Here is a 15,075-nt window from a genome sequence, read left to right on the forward strand (position 1 = left end):
ATATATATATTTATATTTTTTGATAAGCATTTTTTCCACTTAATCCAGCAGAATACACACCATCTCCATGAGAGTATAGGAACGATGGGGGGATGGTAAAATAGTGAGTGGAGAGGAAAGAGAGGAGCCATAGAGCTGAGGGGAGAGCAAAGTAGACCGCAGAGGAGAAACAAGAGAGGCACCTAAATTGTACTGGGAGCAGTGGAGTGGAGGTGAGAGGGGAGGATGGGGAGAGTGTGAGAAGTGGGGAGAAGGCACTCTGATGTAATTAAAGTGGCCTATTTGAAAGGCTGCAGCTCTCCCCTCTCCCCAGTCCTCCACATACGGAGGGTTTGGGAGTTTATGAATACAGTGTGAGAGGTGCTGGTGGGAGAACTGCAGAGTGAGGTTATTAAGGTAGAGCAGAGTGCATCTGTGCAGTCCCGGTTCAGACGCACATCTGTATCAGTGCCACGCAGAGCAGAGCCATCTAAACGTTTAAACCGTTCAAAGTGTTGATTCTCCCAATTTATCAAACTCGTTCCCTGTTGGTCGTCATCTGTAAAACAACCAGAAAACCAAACGTCTGCATGGTTCCAGATTCCTTCGCATGAGTTGCAGGAAAATCTCGTTTGTTGCTTGAATACCGAAAATGTTCAATACATTTGCACAACATGTTACTTCTCAATTTAGTCTCTGCAAGGAGGAGAATGAGAGAAACGTGAGCCAACTCTGAAAGTGGTTGGAGACCAAGTTGTGAATAAAATGAAGGGAAACAGCAAAACATTTTAAAATCTTTTTCTGATTAAATTCCAGCAAAACGTTAGCATGGCTGTCGTTTGTTGCAACTGCATACGTCCTACATGACCCAGGCTTATTAAAAAAACAGTGCTGTGAATACGAGGTTAGTTGTACTGAAATGTTGCATGCTTTCATGCTATTATGTCTCCAACTGAGTATTAGCTCAGCTCTTCCGACGATAGGCATCATGCATATTGTGGACTCAGAATTATTATTTTTTTAATAATAAAAACACTGCCTTTTACTTCCTCTGTGCAAAAATGTGAAGCACAAAAATCAAACTAATTAGAAAATCATGAGTTTCTGTTTAGAAACAAAGCCCATAACTTGCATACAACTTTCCCGATGTTTCTCCGTTGTGTGGACGGACGTCCAAAGCGCCTGAAATGTTTGCTTGCATCAGCCAAAGATGGCGTCAGAAAGTAGGTGCTTCTTTGCCTTTTTCCTTTCATGTGCCTCAAACACATCATCTTCGATCAGCTCAATTATCCAAGACTTTGATGTGCAAAAGCATTTTTAGCAGAAGTTCAGTTTGCAGGAACCTAACAGAAAGGTTTGTCATTCAAAATGTTAAAGACTGGGTTATGCTTTGAACGGGTGGTCTGATTTCGTCACATTGCTGCTTTTGAATCGCCTTTGGGGCTGTTCGAGTCCCTCACGTATTGTTGCATCTAATCCTGATACGTTTCCTTTGCACCAGCTAACAGGTGGAAAACAGAAGCAAAAATTCTGTCACACGCACAGTAAGGGAGAACCCTCTCCTCACAGACAGAAAGAGAAGCTACTTCAAGCTCCCTCTTTTTCTTCTGCTCATTTTTTCATCCCGTGTATGAGTTGCAAAAGCCTTTCAGGGCTCTATCACAAATCTTCCGAAGACGCTGTCATTGTTGGCGTTACAGCATTAGAGTTCCTTTTGTGTGTTCCTGTCTGCCCCCCAGAGGACTGCTCTGAAACCCGAAAGGCAGCATAGGTTAGATCTCTCTATTTGAGCTTCTTTTTTTTTTCCTAGGTAATTATGGTAATAATTCTTTTTTTTTGTTTTTGTTTTCGTCTTTCTGTGTTGAGAGTCCACTCCGTGATTAATTGGTAGCGTGAAGGACCAGCCAACTTTGAAATAACAAGGGAGGGGTCGATAGGGGCTTGTTTTATTGGCTGGTTTCTTGGTTGGGGCAGCAGGCGGGTGGAGTGTCTGAATTAGATTAGATTTAATTAAGGCATGGGGCCCCTGACTGCACACTGGTACATAAACAGGCTGTATGCCAGGCTAGTTGTTGTTGGAAATTCAACATTATGTGTGAGCACAGTTACACACACACACACACACACACAAACACACACACACACACACACACACACACACACACTCGCGTACATCCACACACACTTTCAAAAGCTCCCCCAGGGCTTCAAGGTCAGGTAGACAGAGGAAACAAACAGTGTGTTGTCTAGAAGAAAGGGAAAACAAGTCAAGAAAAAGTATACCAGCCATTGTATTCCTGCTTGTTTATCCATTTGATTTCACAAAAAGTATTAAAACTGTTTTAGAAAGTTTGACAATCCAGATATATATTTAAAGGGGCAATATGTAAGATTTCTACAGTGAAATAATCACCAAAAAGTCGTATTGTTCCCTTCATGTTGGAAGGAAGGTTAAATTAATACAGATGTAATTCTCTGTGAGCGCGGGGGAGGGGGGGGGGGGTAGATTTTCTCCATTCAAAAAAATTAAAGAAGGATGTAGTTACTGTTTACGGTCAGCGAGTTTGTGGGGCTGCTGAGTGTGCACCGAGCTAACGCTGCAGCACCTGCATTTGTTATTCTACACTGGCAGGCAAAAATCTCCAGAGCTGTTTAAATAACCAAAGCCAGTAAACAGGAGCGATCCAGAAGTTATATCATGTATCCCTAAGAAGCTACGGCATCTTTTTGTTTAACTCTAATATTGGGTGAAGCAGGCTAGAGGCTAACATTGAGCTAATAATGCTAATGTTGAATTAAAAGCAAATAGTCGGTTCTAAAAAGATCGCAAGCTACTTTATCATTTTCCAACAACTCCGTATTACAGTGAAATGTACGTGTGAGGTGAAGTAAATCGTAGCATTGTGCTTACTTTAATGAATTGTTCAGAACTATAACAGCAAGCTAACAGCCACATGGCAAACAACCACACTTCCTATAATGCTGGACATATATTACCGTAATAAGTGTAGGAAGTGCTCCCTTCTGTAAAATACCCAAGTGTTATCACTACATATAACAACGTATTTATCTACTTATCAACTTACTGTGTGTTACTCGTCTTAGCTTGTCATCTATAACTTTCTGGAACCGATCTGAGAAGTGGGCTGCAGTAACCAAATTTGACCACAGGAACTTGTGCTTACTTAATTCTTACATATTGCATCTTTAAATGGGTTGGGAAAAATCAACTCAAAAATACAGTATATCTTGGTAAATGAAAATCAAATAAAACGTATTAATGCACACATTAGCAGAAAGCCAGACAGCCACAACTCCTATCAAAATATGACCCTACCTGCATGTTGGGCCAAAAGCCTCAGCCAAAAACTAATGCAAATGCAACAAATGCTCATTTCCATTAACTGCTCAGTCTTCCCATCAAATTAGAAAATACGCTGCAATGATCCTTTGTAGAATCCTTTTTTTTTTTTTTACCTTTGTACCACACATAGTGCTGCTTGTCTCCTTGCTGTTCTTTATTCCGATTAGACTTTGCAAAGTTTTTCTTTCTTTAGATTTTCAGTTTCATGTTTCTAACTAAAGGAGCAACTTAGGACAACTTTTATAAAATGTGATGTTTAGTTTCAGTTCCATCTTCTCCTTGTAGCCAAACTCTTGTTATTCCGGAGTTGCTTCCTGAGGTTAATGGGCTAATGGGGTCAACTCTATATCAGCATGCCGGCTCATGACCTGGCCATAACGCCGGCCCATGAAGACCGATGTCCTGTTCATGCTGTGAATTGTGACATGCAAACTGTGCTTTAAGCTCTTTGCACTGCTATTATAAATGCTTTGTGTTTTCATTTAAATCATAATATGACACTTATTTCATGTATCTGAACACTGTTGAGAATGGAAACCTAAATAGCCCAATATTTGTCTCAATTTTATCAACTCACCACCGTCAGTTAGAAGGAAGGTATGTCAACAGCAACAATTTTTTTTTCTCATTTCCATTAACATAATCTTTAACTTTATCATTTGTAATTATATTGCATTAATTATAGGATAAATCAGAACTGCCCCACAGCTGTATCGGATGACCGGGGATTTGCAAGTATCATGAGTCTGTACTGGCTCTTAAAACCAGCACTTCTACTTTAATCTTTAGAGGATTACGGCTGTGGCGATTTGGGGAAAATGTTAACTCGTTTTCAGCTCATTTTCAACTTGTTGCCAGCAAAGACGAAGCTTGAAAAGAAATTCTTAAAACTAATTTGGCTCAATTGACAACAACTGAGAAACATGAAGAGACACATTTGTTGAAGAACTCCCACAGAGACCATGTCTGTCAGAGTGGTATCCTCTGTTTCTTCTTCTCAAGTATTAATAAAAATAAATGACTTTATAAAATGGTTAATATTGTCCTTGCTTTTTTAAAAGCAGATTGTTGGCTTTCAGTCTGATTTATGCTTTCATTTTCCAACATTTCAGATCGCTTGTGGAAGGTTCTCAGTCATCCAGATCATGGTAATCCAAAAGGGTTTGAATGAAGGCGACTGGCCTTGGTTTCTTAAGACGATTGGCTTCTCGTGTGAGGAGCTTTGTCAGTTCAGACTGGAATACGGGAAGGTCAGGTTTATAAGCTGTAGCTGTCTGTTGTTGCTTAATGAGCAGAAACTACCAACAAATACCCCCCACCCCCACCGCCTGCTTTGTCAGAATTGTCCGAATTCGTCGGAATTGACAAAGCCTCTCGGATGAGAAGCAAAACGTCATTAGAGCCCCTTTGGATTTCAAATCTCTTCTGTTTTACATGTGGAGGAAATGATTAGGGAGAAAGGTATTTGTATTTGTATTTGTCTGCAGCATCACAATCTTTGTAGGAAAGGGATTGCATAAAGTGCAATTTGGATTCCAGAGGATAAACAAACCATAAACCAAAAGCTTTAGTGACTCTTTTCATTTATTTATTTCAAATCAGAGCCTTGAATAATAACGGGATCACATTTGTTTGCGTTTTGCTTCTTTGAGTCTTGTTAATGTTCCTACGTTTTTAATGCTGAACAAAACACCTGATCCCCTTAGAGCTTGTAAGTCTATATGAATACAGAATCCTCCAAAAGCGTGTTAACGGGCTGCTCTCCTACTTTGCAGTTACGTTGAGATCTAATTCTTCCAGATAGACGCATTTCCAAACTATCGATTCAAACTGGAGATATCTGATAATGGCCATTTCCTGGCAAGCGAACCGAGCAATATCCTGAGCTCCCTGTTTGATGGCCAGCAGAGCGGGGAGGCTGTTAGGCTTTTTAATCCATGTGAACTTTAAAGCAGCATTGTGGAAGTCTGGGAGACAAGAGCACAGAAAATATTCTGTTGAACCTTTTAAGCTTTTATGAGAGACGCAGACGTTTGATGTTCGGTCCCCGGAGGCATAAGTGTAACTTGAACTGAAACAGCAACTGTAAAATGCTTTTATGTAGCTCGTTCCTCATTAACGCATCCTTTCTGCGGCTAGGTAATAAATAAGATTCCTTCCCGTCTCTCATCCCTTCTCCTTTAATATAACAGTGCTGTCAGCTGATAAGCTGAAACACCGTTTACACGAGCTCCATTCCGAGTGCCTGATTGAAATTCTCTCACTGTAATATCAGTCAGTGGAAATGCTTAAGTGCTATTCCCTCATCCTATCTAGAATAATAAGCTGCAGTGCTCTCTGGCATTACAGTCGTCCCTTACCTCATTTGAGGCAGTAGGATGGCCTGCTCCCAGTTTCAGGCCACCGCTCTCGTTTCCTGGAAGTGTTTTGCAGACGCTCTCTGTTCCTGTGACGGACTCGGTAATGCGTGACGACCCCTGGTGTTTGTTCCGGCCTCCTTTCATTGTTAATACACAACCACTCAAGTTACTTGTTACAGACCCCTGAGGTTGTTTTGTCCTCACAATGACTCATTTAGTCTAACTGTTTTTTATATTTCTTTCCTGCTGGAGAGTTGAGTCCCATTTTTTTGACCTGGGCGGGGATCCGAGGCAGCCTCTGGGCTGAAGGCCAACTCTTCCTCCCCGTCTTGTGGAGCTTATATACTTGTTACGTGCAACACTCATCTACACGTACTGTTGTTACTGAATTAAAGAAAATACAGTTTAATATCAAAGGGATGCATATGACCTGTCACTTTTAACACCAGTTCTCCTCTCATGCTGAGAACTGATGGAAGGTTGCAACTGAACAACGCATCCTCTTGTTGTCCTCCTCCTCTGTCCTCATTGTTTACGTACCACAGCTCTGGACGACCTCTTGTGTGGTTCCAGTGCCAAGACCACCAAAAGCTAATGAGCTCAGTAGCTACTGGCCGATGGCTCTCACATCCCACCTGATGAAGACACTGGAAAGACTGATCCTGGGACTCCTCCGGTCTACAGTGGGACCTTCGATGGATCCGCTGCAGTTTGCTTACCAACCAGGGGTTGGAGTAGAAGATGCAGTCACCTGTTTACTACATCGTGCTCTGGCTCACCTGGAGAAACCTGGCAGCATTGTAAGAATCATGTTCTTTGATTTTTCCAGTGCTTTTAACACCATCCAGCCAGGGATTCTGAAAACTAAACTGGAGATAGCTGGGCTGGGCCCTAACCTGTGTGGATCATGAGCTATCGCACAAACCGGCCCCAGTTTGTGAGAACCTGGGACTGTGTGTCTGACCCGCCAACCTGCAGTGTGGGTGTGCCCCAGGGGACTGTCCTGGCTCCATTTCTCTTCACCCTCTACACCGCTGACTTCAGACACAACATGGACAGCTGTGTCCTGCAGAAGTTCTCAGACGACTCTGCGATTGTTGGACTGATCATCGAGGACGACTATGGAGTACAGAGGACTGACGCAGGACTTTGTCGACTGGTGCCAGCAAAACCACCTCCTGATCAATGCAGGGAAAATAAAGGAGATGGTGGTGGATCCTCGCAGACATCGGCCTGCTGTCCCCTCACAGGTGAACATCCAGGCAATGGACATCAAGAGAATGGACTTCTATAAATTCCTGTGTTCACCTGAACAACAAACTGGACTGGTCTCACAACACAGACGCACTGTACAGGAAGGGCCAGAGCAGGCTCCACCTCCTGAGGAGACTACGGTCTTTTGGGGTGACGGGGACACTCCTGAAGACCTTCTACGGCTCTGTGGTGGCATCAGGAATCCTGTATGGTGTGGTGTGTTGGAGCAGCAGCATCACAGAGAGGGAGAGGAAGAAGCTGGACAGGCTGATAAAGAAGTCCAGCTCTGTCCTGGGCTGTCCTCTGGACTCAGTACGAGAGGTGGGGGACAAGAGGGTGCTGGCAAAACTCAGATCCATCCTGGACCATGAGTCACACCCCCTGCAGGATGCCTTGTCTGCTCTGGAGAGCAGCTTCAGTAACAGACTGATCCACCCTCGCTATACGAAGGAGAGATGCCGCAGATCTTTCCTCCCTGCTGCTGTTGAACTCTATAATAGTCACCGCTAACAGAAGCCATACATCTGTAACCTTCCACTGCAAATATCGTCTTTTCAAAACATGTGCAATATAACTACTACTCTCTTTACCCTGTGCAATAATTATCTTAACTAATCATTACTATGTACTCTTGTGCGATATCTTGCGTGCTACTGCTGCTATTCTGCTGTGCCTGAGCCATTGCAATATTGCAATTTCCCCACTAAGGGACTAATAAAGGTATTCTTATTCTTATTCTTATTATTCTCGTCTGACGCCAACCTTCATCCTCACTTTTCTTCCACTAAAGAAGTTCACACAGCAGGATAATCATGCCCATTTTTCACCAACCCTGCCCCTTCCAAAAAGCTAATAATTTGTGCAAGATTACTGTCATGGCTCTAAAGATGATCTTATCAGAATATCCTACCTTGTGTGGTGTGTTAAGAGCACGCTGGTCCACTCATAATGTCGGTGTTATGGTCGGCAGTTGTGTCACCCGTCACATGTAGCAATATCAAGCATCCATCTTAACTCCTCACTCCTTCTCCCTCTCCCCTACCTGCATTCTCCTCTCTTATACTGCCCCCTAGTGGTAGACACAATAATCAGGACCGCTCCAATACTAAATCCGGATTTTCAAACATTATCCTGGTCTGATATTTGGGAACAAACGAACGAGCTACCTGTTGAATGTGATGTTTAAACAATCAGAAAGCGAGGTGAACAAAGCATGCACCATGCTCTTCCTCGTCCATGTTTATTTACTTCAAACTCACGTTTTATCATGCACGGTTATGCGTCTTAATGCAGAATCTCCATGATGGAAAGCAGCTTGTGTTTAGCTTTTGCCAAGCTACAGCACACCACACACTATGGCCAAAACTGGTACATCTATTGATGTGTTGTCTCTTACGCTTTAAAAATCAACTGATTGTTCAAAAACTGGGCTTAACATGCCCTATCATCATTTTTTTATTTTTTTATCTCTTTTACAGAAGCTCCTGGCCAGGACTTTGTGACACTAGACTATCATCTTCGGTACTACCCCAGCATCACCTACGCCGTCATTGGCAGTGCAGTCATCTTCGTCCTGGTTGTGGCCTTGCTGGCTCTTGTGCTTCATCACCAGAGGAAACGCAGCGTTCTGTTACCCAGAAATGTTAGGGGTAGTTCTCAGCACCACCAGCCTCTCCTGCTGTCCCGTCTGGTCATCCTGGACAGGGGCCACGCTCATCCCGGTGGTCCAAGTCTCTCCCCTGGCTCCCCCGCCGTAGCAGGCCTGTACAGCTCAACACCTCAGGCGCTGCAGCTGCTGTCTGGGGCCCTCTATCCCTCCAGTCTTTCGCTGGACTCTCCTCCGTCATACTCGGAAGCTGTTCTGGATGTCAGGTGAAAGATAAAAATGTTTCCATTGTCTTTGCAGACATTGTCAATCAGTTGTCTACAGCTGCTGTATCTGCATTGTAAATAACGAAGCCAAAAGGGAAAGCAAAAACGGTGACGCTGAATGTCACCTGTCAGCAAAAGAATAATCAGCTTCTTATCAAAATAATCTGTCAGCAGCCGTCGCGGTAGTGCTTTTATGTCATTTGTAAGGAACGATCGGTTAAATCCTGTAATCTGTTTGATGTTTGTTTAGCAATGGACTACAGCAGAGTGTTCCCGTTTTAAACGTGCTCAGATAAAACAGAGAACACGTTCTGAATGTTTAGACTCTAATGGTTGGGTTAAAAAGGTCACTTCATGTTTTCCGCCTCACAGGTAATCTGTTTTGGAGAATAACTGGTCTCATTTCATTTAACTGCTTAAAATCAGAAGGAAATCTAAGTAGTAATAACTAGCAATGTGTATTGGTGAAATTCTGGTGATACGATACGTATCACGATACGGGGAGATGATACAAGGTATCACGATATATTGCGTCCAAGTCTCAGACGTTATTAGCAATTTTTTTTTACTGAATTTACTGTAGGAATATTCAATAAACAGTCCAAACTGATACTTAACATGTTTAACTCATTAACTGCCAGCCGTTTCCTGATTGGTAAGGCCCTTCGCTGTCAGCGTTTCTCACGTTTTTACTGTTTTTTTTTAAGAGTCACAGAACATTGCGCGCTAGGATGATGTTGACGCCAAAACAACAAAAACACAGTGGAGACTCACCTCTTACATCAGGAAGAATCAGCGCATTTCGAGCTTTATCCGTTCTTTCATAATCCGTTGTTGAATTGTGATCGGCAGAAGCTTTTCCGGTTCGCGCCTCACTTTATTTACAGCAGCGGCCCAAAACGATCTAACATATGGATTTTCTGCTTCCTGATCACGTGGCGTGTGACGTATGCAGATGAAGATTGGCTTTAGAGCTGAGATGTTTGTTCTCACGGTGCGGGGGCTCGTTCCGATGCACACACAGCAAAAAAATTGTGAACGGTTTGATTTTAAATGACCACTTTAGTCGTCAATGGCAGTTAATGAGTTAACATGAGTATCTGTACCATAATAGAGGGATTTACATTTCAGTGGTGGAAACGAAACCCACTGCACACTGCTGCAATAGTGGTCAGCATTTCATTTGCACCAAATGAAAAGAAAATCCACAAACTTTTGCATGTAAATTCTTCCAAAAATTAGATACACTGCTTTCGAATATTGATATAATATTGCTGGAAATAATATCACGATGTATTGCCGTATCGATATTTTCTCACATTCCTAGTAATAATTTTGTTGCACCGCAAGTTCTTTAGCAGTTCATAAAATTCATGTCTTCCTGTTGTGTCTCCCCAGTCGGCCTCCCTGGTTTGATCTCCCTCCCCCACCTTACATCCCAGAGGTGGATCTTCCCTCAGAGGGAACTCTTCCTGAATACAGCAGTTCTTTGGACACCCATAACCCTCCCACAGTCTGCCATTCTTCATCCTCAACATCCAGAACTATGATTTCAGACTCAAGCCACAGCCCCAGAGAGGAGTCTGACCACCTGTAGCCACTGTCCCATGGGAGCACTTTTGGCCAAGAGGCTGCAGGACTCACAGATCCGGCTGCAGAGCCGTGTGGGACAACAGGAACAGGTGAAAGGTTTCCTGAAGTCCCTGTCTACACTAACTAAAGCTCCTTATGGTAGACTGTTCTTGTGTGTTGGCTCCCCCTGCTGGTATGATGGCTTCTTCACACGTTAGTTTGTAGCACTTTCATCATTTTTTGATTGCTCTTCAGGTCTGGTGCCTTTTCAGTGATCACACTGTTTCTCCAAAGAAGGAAAAGATAACAATCCACTCGTTTATTTGTCACATATGCAGTATTTTATTACACTCCTTATTTTATGTTCTTTATCACATTTATGAATATTTCCCCAGGAACCATGAAGGTATCCATAGTATGATGCACATATATGATATGAAATAAGTGGGGAATTAAATTCAGAAATTGAACTGAAACCTTTTCATCTTTAAAAGTGAAAAAAAGTATGACAAATGTTATAAAACAACTAATTTTCAGAAGCCTCATTTGCAGAACTTTAAACCGCAGACATCTCTAGAAGATTGGAGACGTTTTCCTTTACTATTTTTTCTCTCAGTATTTTCTTCGTGTCCGTTGATGAAATTCCAAATGCATTTTTATGGTGGACCATTTCTATTTCAGGATCTATTTCTATGGCTCTTCATTAATCAATCATTCCTCTAAATAGATCAAGTGTAAAGCAAAAAAATATACATAAATAAAACATCAATTGAAATCCATTGGCTCTTTTGGAAAACAATAAGGCAACGTGAGCTTGTCTCTGGGCACAAATAACTTCTTGAAAACCAGTGAGAAGAGCAGGTGAACACCACACAAACTATTTAAATACATTTTGTTTATTTGCAGCAGTGTGTTGGAAAAGTGATCACTGTCACTGGTGTCACACTGATATGAATCATGTTTAAGTGTTTTGTTTCAGACTAAATAATTTCAAGCGATAATTACAAATCGTAACCTTAAAAATTGCCACAATAATGCACGAATGTACAAATAGTAGTAATAATAACGATGATGATGATAATAAAACCAAAGATTCCTTCCTAGGACATTTCCCTGAAAATGGAGCAATAATGTGCTTTTATTTTTATTTAGTTCAAACTAAATTCACATTCATTCATTGATTTAAGTTAAAACTGGAAAACATTTCTCAGGTCAGAAATGCAACACTGTTTTTATTTTGATTTGAACCACGGTCCTGTTTTCATCCGTTTCCTGGTACCTGTCGCTGTCGTTTTCTGTATAAATCACAGACTTTCAAAGATTGCCACGAAGATTTTGAACATTTGAAGTAATATAAATATCTGATATCCTGTGTTTGGAGATTTCTGTATATTTTTCATGTCTGATCAGAATCCATTTATGACAGATTGTGACACTTCTAAAGGTCTGTGCCTCAAACAGTCGACAATCTTAATCTGTGAACTTTTCTGTAGCACAATTTGTTTGTAAAATGATTTGAATAATTCTGCTAAGACTCATTTATTTGAGTTTCTGTCAGATTGTTCTTTAAAAATAAATAAAGTCAGATTGTTTTGCATCAGTGGAGTGTAGCTATATTAAGTGGTATGAAGCGATTCTCCTAAATAGTATTTAAGTGCAGTCATTAACTGTTTGTGTCAGTTTGATTGTCTTTTTTTATCTGAAAATGTATTTAAATCAAGATCATGCGGTTTCCCACATCCATCAATAGATGGCGCCACCATCATTCACAGTAAACCTCATTATGACCCTTTATTTGCAGAACTAGTCTGAGCAGTGCACATGAGATGAGTTTAATTTTCAGCATCAGTTCATCTTTAGGATCCAGTCTTATTTATTTAAATGTGTCCAATTCATTTAACCCTTTGTGTTTCTTAACCCAGTTTTAAAACAAATATTATCTCAGCAGCTGCCTCCCATTTTCATTGTGATCCCCCCACCCCACCCCCCACCCTGAATCTCATCTTGCTGCTCCCATCCTAATATCCGCATCCCATTATGTCACATCTGATAACGGGATACCATCTCTGACTTCCCCTCCCTCTCTGCTGTTCTTCACATCATCTTACCCACCATCTCTTCATATACGCTCTTATCCACGTCTGCTCATCTGCATTTTCTTTTTTTCCTCTCACACATCACTCATTTTGATTTCTTTTCACCCCCATCAAGCCCTCCTCCTTTTAGCACATTTAGCCGCCTTTTTCTTGATGCCCCGCTCTCCTTTACCTCATCTTAAACTCTGATGCTGGAGGCCCATGTTTGCTTAGCCCAAGCCCTTAACTACACAGACTTTAATTAAAAGCCTGCACACTTCTCCCTCTGTCCTGTGCTCTTTCTGCACGGCAGCTGGTGAACTGGCAGGATGAAACTTGCATGCACCCTGCAAACTGTGTGAGAATTTATCATTCCTGTTTTACTGCTATTACCTTTTTTATAGTAAGGAGGGGAAGTGGTAAATTAGTTTGCAGGAATTTAAAAAAAAGCGGGTTGAGGTTAGCGTTTGCGTGAGTTAGAAATATGATCAAAAGTCACCGTGGACATATTCCAAAGAGATGCTGCGCTGGGATGCGTTTTCCTCTCTCGGGTCTTTTCGTTCTGCGTTACCATTGCCTTTAGGTATTGGATATGATGCAAGTGTGATAAATCAGGGTATCAATAAACACGGTAATTCTTTCAAATGATGTGAAATGAGAAGTTTTATTTTATTTAATCAGTTCATTTAATATCAAGAGTGATGAAAACATCTTTGGTCTCATAAGTGTCCACAGTTTATTTTGCATATTGTCGTTCAGCTCTTTTACAGGCCTCTCAGTTGCGTGTATCCCAACACACACCCTCACTTGGCTGTCATGCCATTGCTTCAGTGAGCTGAAGATAAGACCCGGTGTTTTCACATGCAAATGGTGCAAGCACGGAAGGGAAGGAGGCTGTATTGTTAGGGTGGAGCGACTCTCAGGGGCTCTGAGGAGCTCTGCTGAGGGTTCGGCCAGTGCAGCCCTTATCAGATGACGAGCAGGCCTCTGAGGGAAGGAGGGGTCGGCCAGGGATGAGGGCTGGCTAGGGTTGTGGGGGCCAACGAGAGAATTGAACAGCTGGCAGAGTCACGCGTGCAACCCCAAAAACACACAGAGTCCAGACGTACTGAGCACGGTGGGAATCTCCTCGACGAGGAGGTTCACAAACACACAGCCTCTTGTGCTATTATCAGCCTGCAGCCAGGGAGGCTGAGCACATAATCACAAACAGCAGCAGCAGCGGAAAAAAGAGGCACTTTCACTTTATCTCTGACACAAAAAACACCCAGTCGTAGATTCAGATTTCCATGCAGGCGTATTCTCCAGATCAGTAGTCTAATACACAAACAGAAGCACATCAGAGCAGAAATGTCTAAAAAAAAATCAGTGGTCAGAAATGTTTGGATTTACTGGGATTGATTCATTTTCATCACACAAGGTTGTATACCTCATAAAAGTGTTGTTTACACTTGAATCCTAAAAGCAGCCAACTTTTATTCAGTTTTGTAATTACTTAACTTCAACCTCATAAAGCTGCACTGAAGGATCAAAATGTTTTTCTCACTAATCACTGATAAAAGGTTGAATATGGAACTACTTAATACAAAGTTTTATTTATTTTTTTAAATAATACATGCTTATGGCGATTAGAGGTGTGCAGAATAAAGATGATCATTTTAAATCAAATCTAAATCAAATATTTATTTTGACGGGCACAACACCGGATTTATGTTTACATCTACCAGCCGATAGTGGGCACCGTTGTGGGTTGCCAAATGCGGTAAGCAGTCTGCTCGGCACAGTGAGGCTGGCAGGCTGGCACTGTGGAAAATGGCGGCAAGTCCAGAAGATGTTCTAACACTAAATGCTGTTGTAAAATAAATTAATTAGTAGAAGTTGATCCTTACCCTGAACAATTTGTCATTGGACAAGGTGATGGCTGGTCCCCTCACCTATCGGCAGGCAGCCATGTTCAACCTCGACACATTAGATGTCGCTTTGGTGTTTTTGTTCCATATTTAAAGGGACTTTATGGAGTTTTGAATTTTTATGCTCGCGATTGTCCCCTCAGGCCAAAAGTGTAACAGCAGCTTCAATAGTAGGCTCGTGCATGAGGCGCGCATGCAGTACGTGCACACTCCTTAACGAAAATAACAGCTGAGACAGTCCCTTGTGTGTGTGTGTGTGTGTGTGTGTGTGTGTGTGTGTGTGTGTGTGGGGGGCCCGGAGGACAGAGGACAGGGGAACGCACAGCTAATTAATTAAATAATTTGGTTCTGTACCTTTCTCTTCAGCACAGCCGACAAAGGTTTAAGATGGGTCAGTCCTCCTGCATGCTCAGATCATTCCCTTCCCTTGCTTGAAAATTTGTTCCAAAATGAAATTTGAACCCACATCTTTTTTATCTGTGAATTCAATGCCGTTCTGCGAGTCTCAAATAAAAATTTGGGCATCTTACTGTAAAAAAAATTTACCATTAATGTAAAAAAGAAACTCTAAACGAACTACATTTACATCCAGATTCGAATCCGGGTCTTCTGCACGAGAGTCCGACGTCCAGTGACGTGATCTGTATCTGTAACTTTTATATCCATGATGACAGCTGAAACAATGTTCA

General features: G+C 42.0%; 1 protein-coding gene across 3 annotated transcripts in view; it reads left to right on the forward strand.

Moving 5' to 3' along the window:
• ldlrad3 (low density lipoprotein receptor class A domain containing 3) overlaps window positions 1–12,001 on the forward strand; it is a 129,189-nt gene extending 117,188 nt beyond the window's left edge. For all 3 annotated transcript variants that reach the window (XM_015964831.3, XM_054733219.2, XM_015964830.3), the window contains 2 exons: window positions 8,436–8,829; window positions 10,228–12,001. In XM_015964831.3, the coding sequence (XP_015820317.3) occupies window positions 8,436–8,829; window positions 10,228–10,426 (593 nt within the window). In that variant the 3' untranslated portion in view covers window positions 10,427–12,001. The remainder of the gene's footprint in view (window positions 1–8,435; window positions 8,830–10,227) is intronic.
• Window positions 12,002–15,075: the final 3,074 nt, after the last annotated feature.

The sequence above is a fragment of the Nothobranchius furzeri genome, chromosome 4 (genome assembly GCF_043380555.1).
Source record: "Nothobranchius furzeri strain GRZ-AD chromosome 4, NfurGRZ-RIMD1, whole genome shotgun sequence".
NCBI lineage: Eukaryota > Metazoa > Chordata > Actinopteri > Cyprinodontiformes > Nothobranchiidae > Nothobranchius > Nothobranchius furzeri.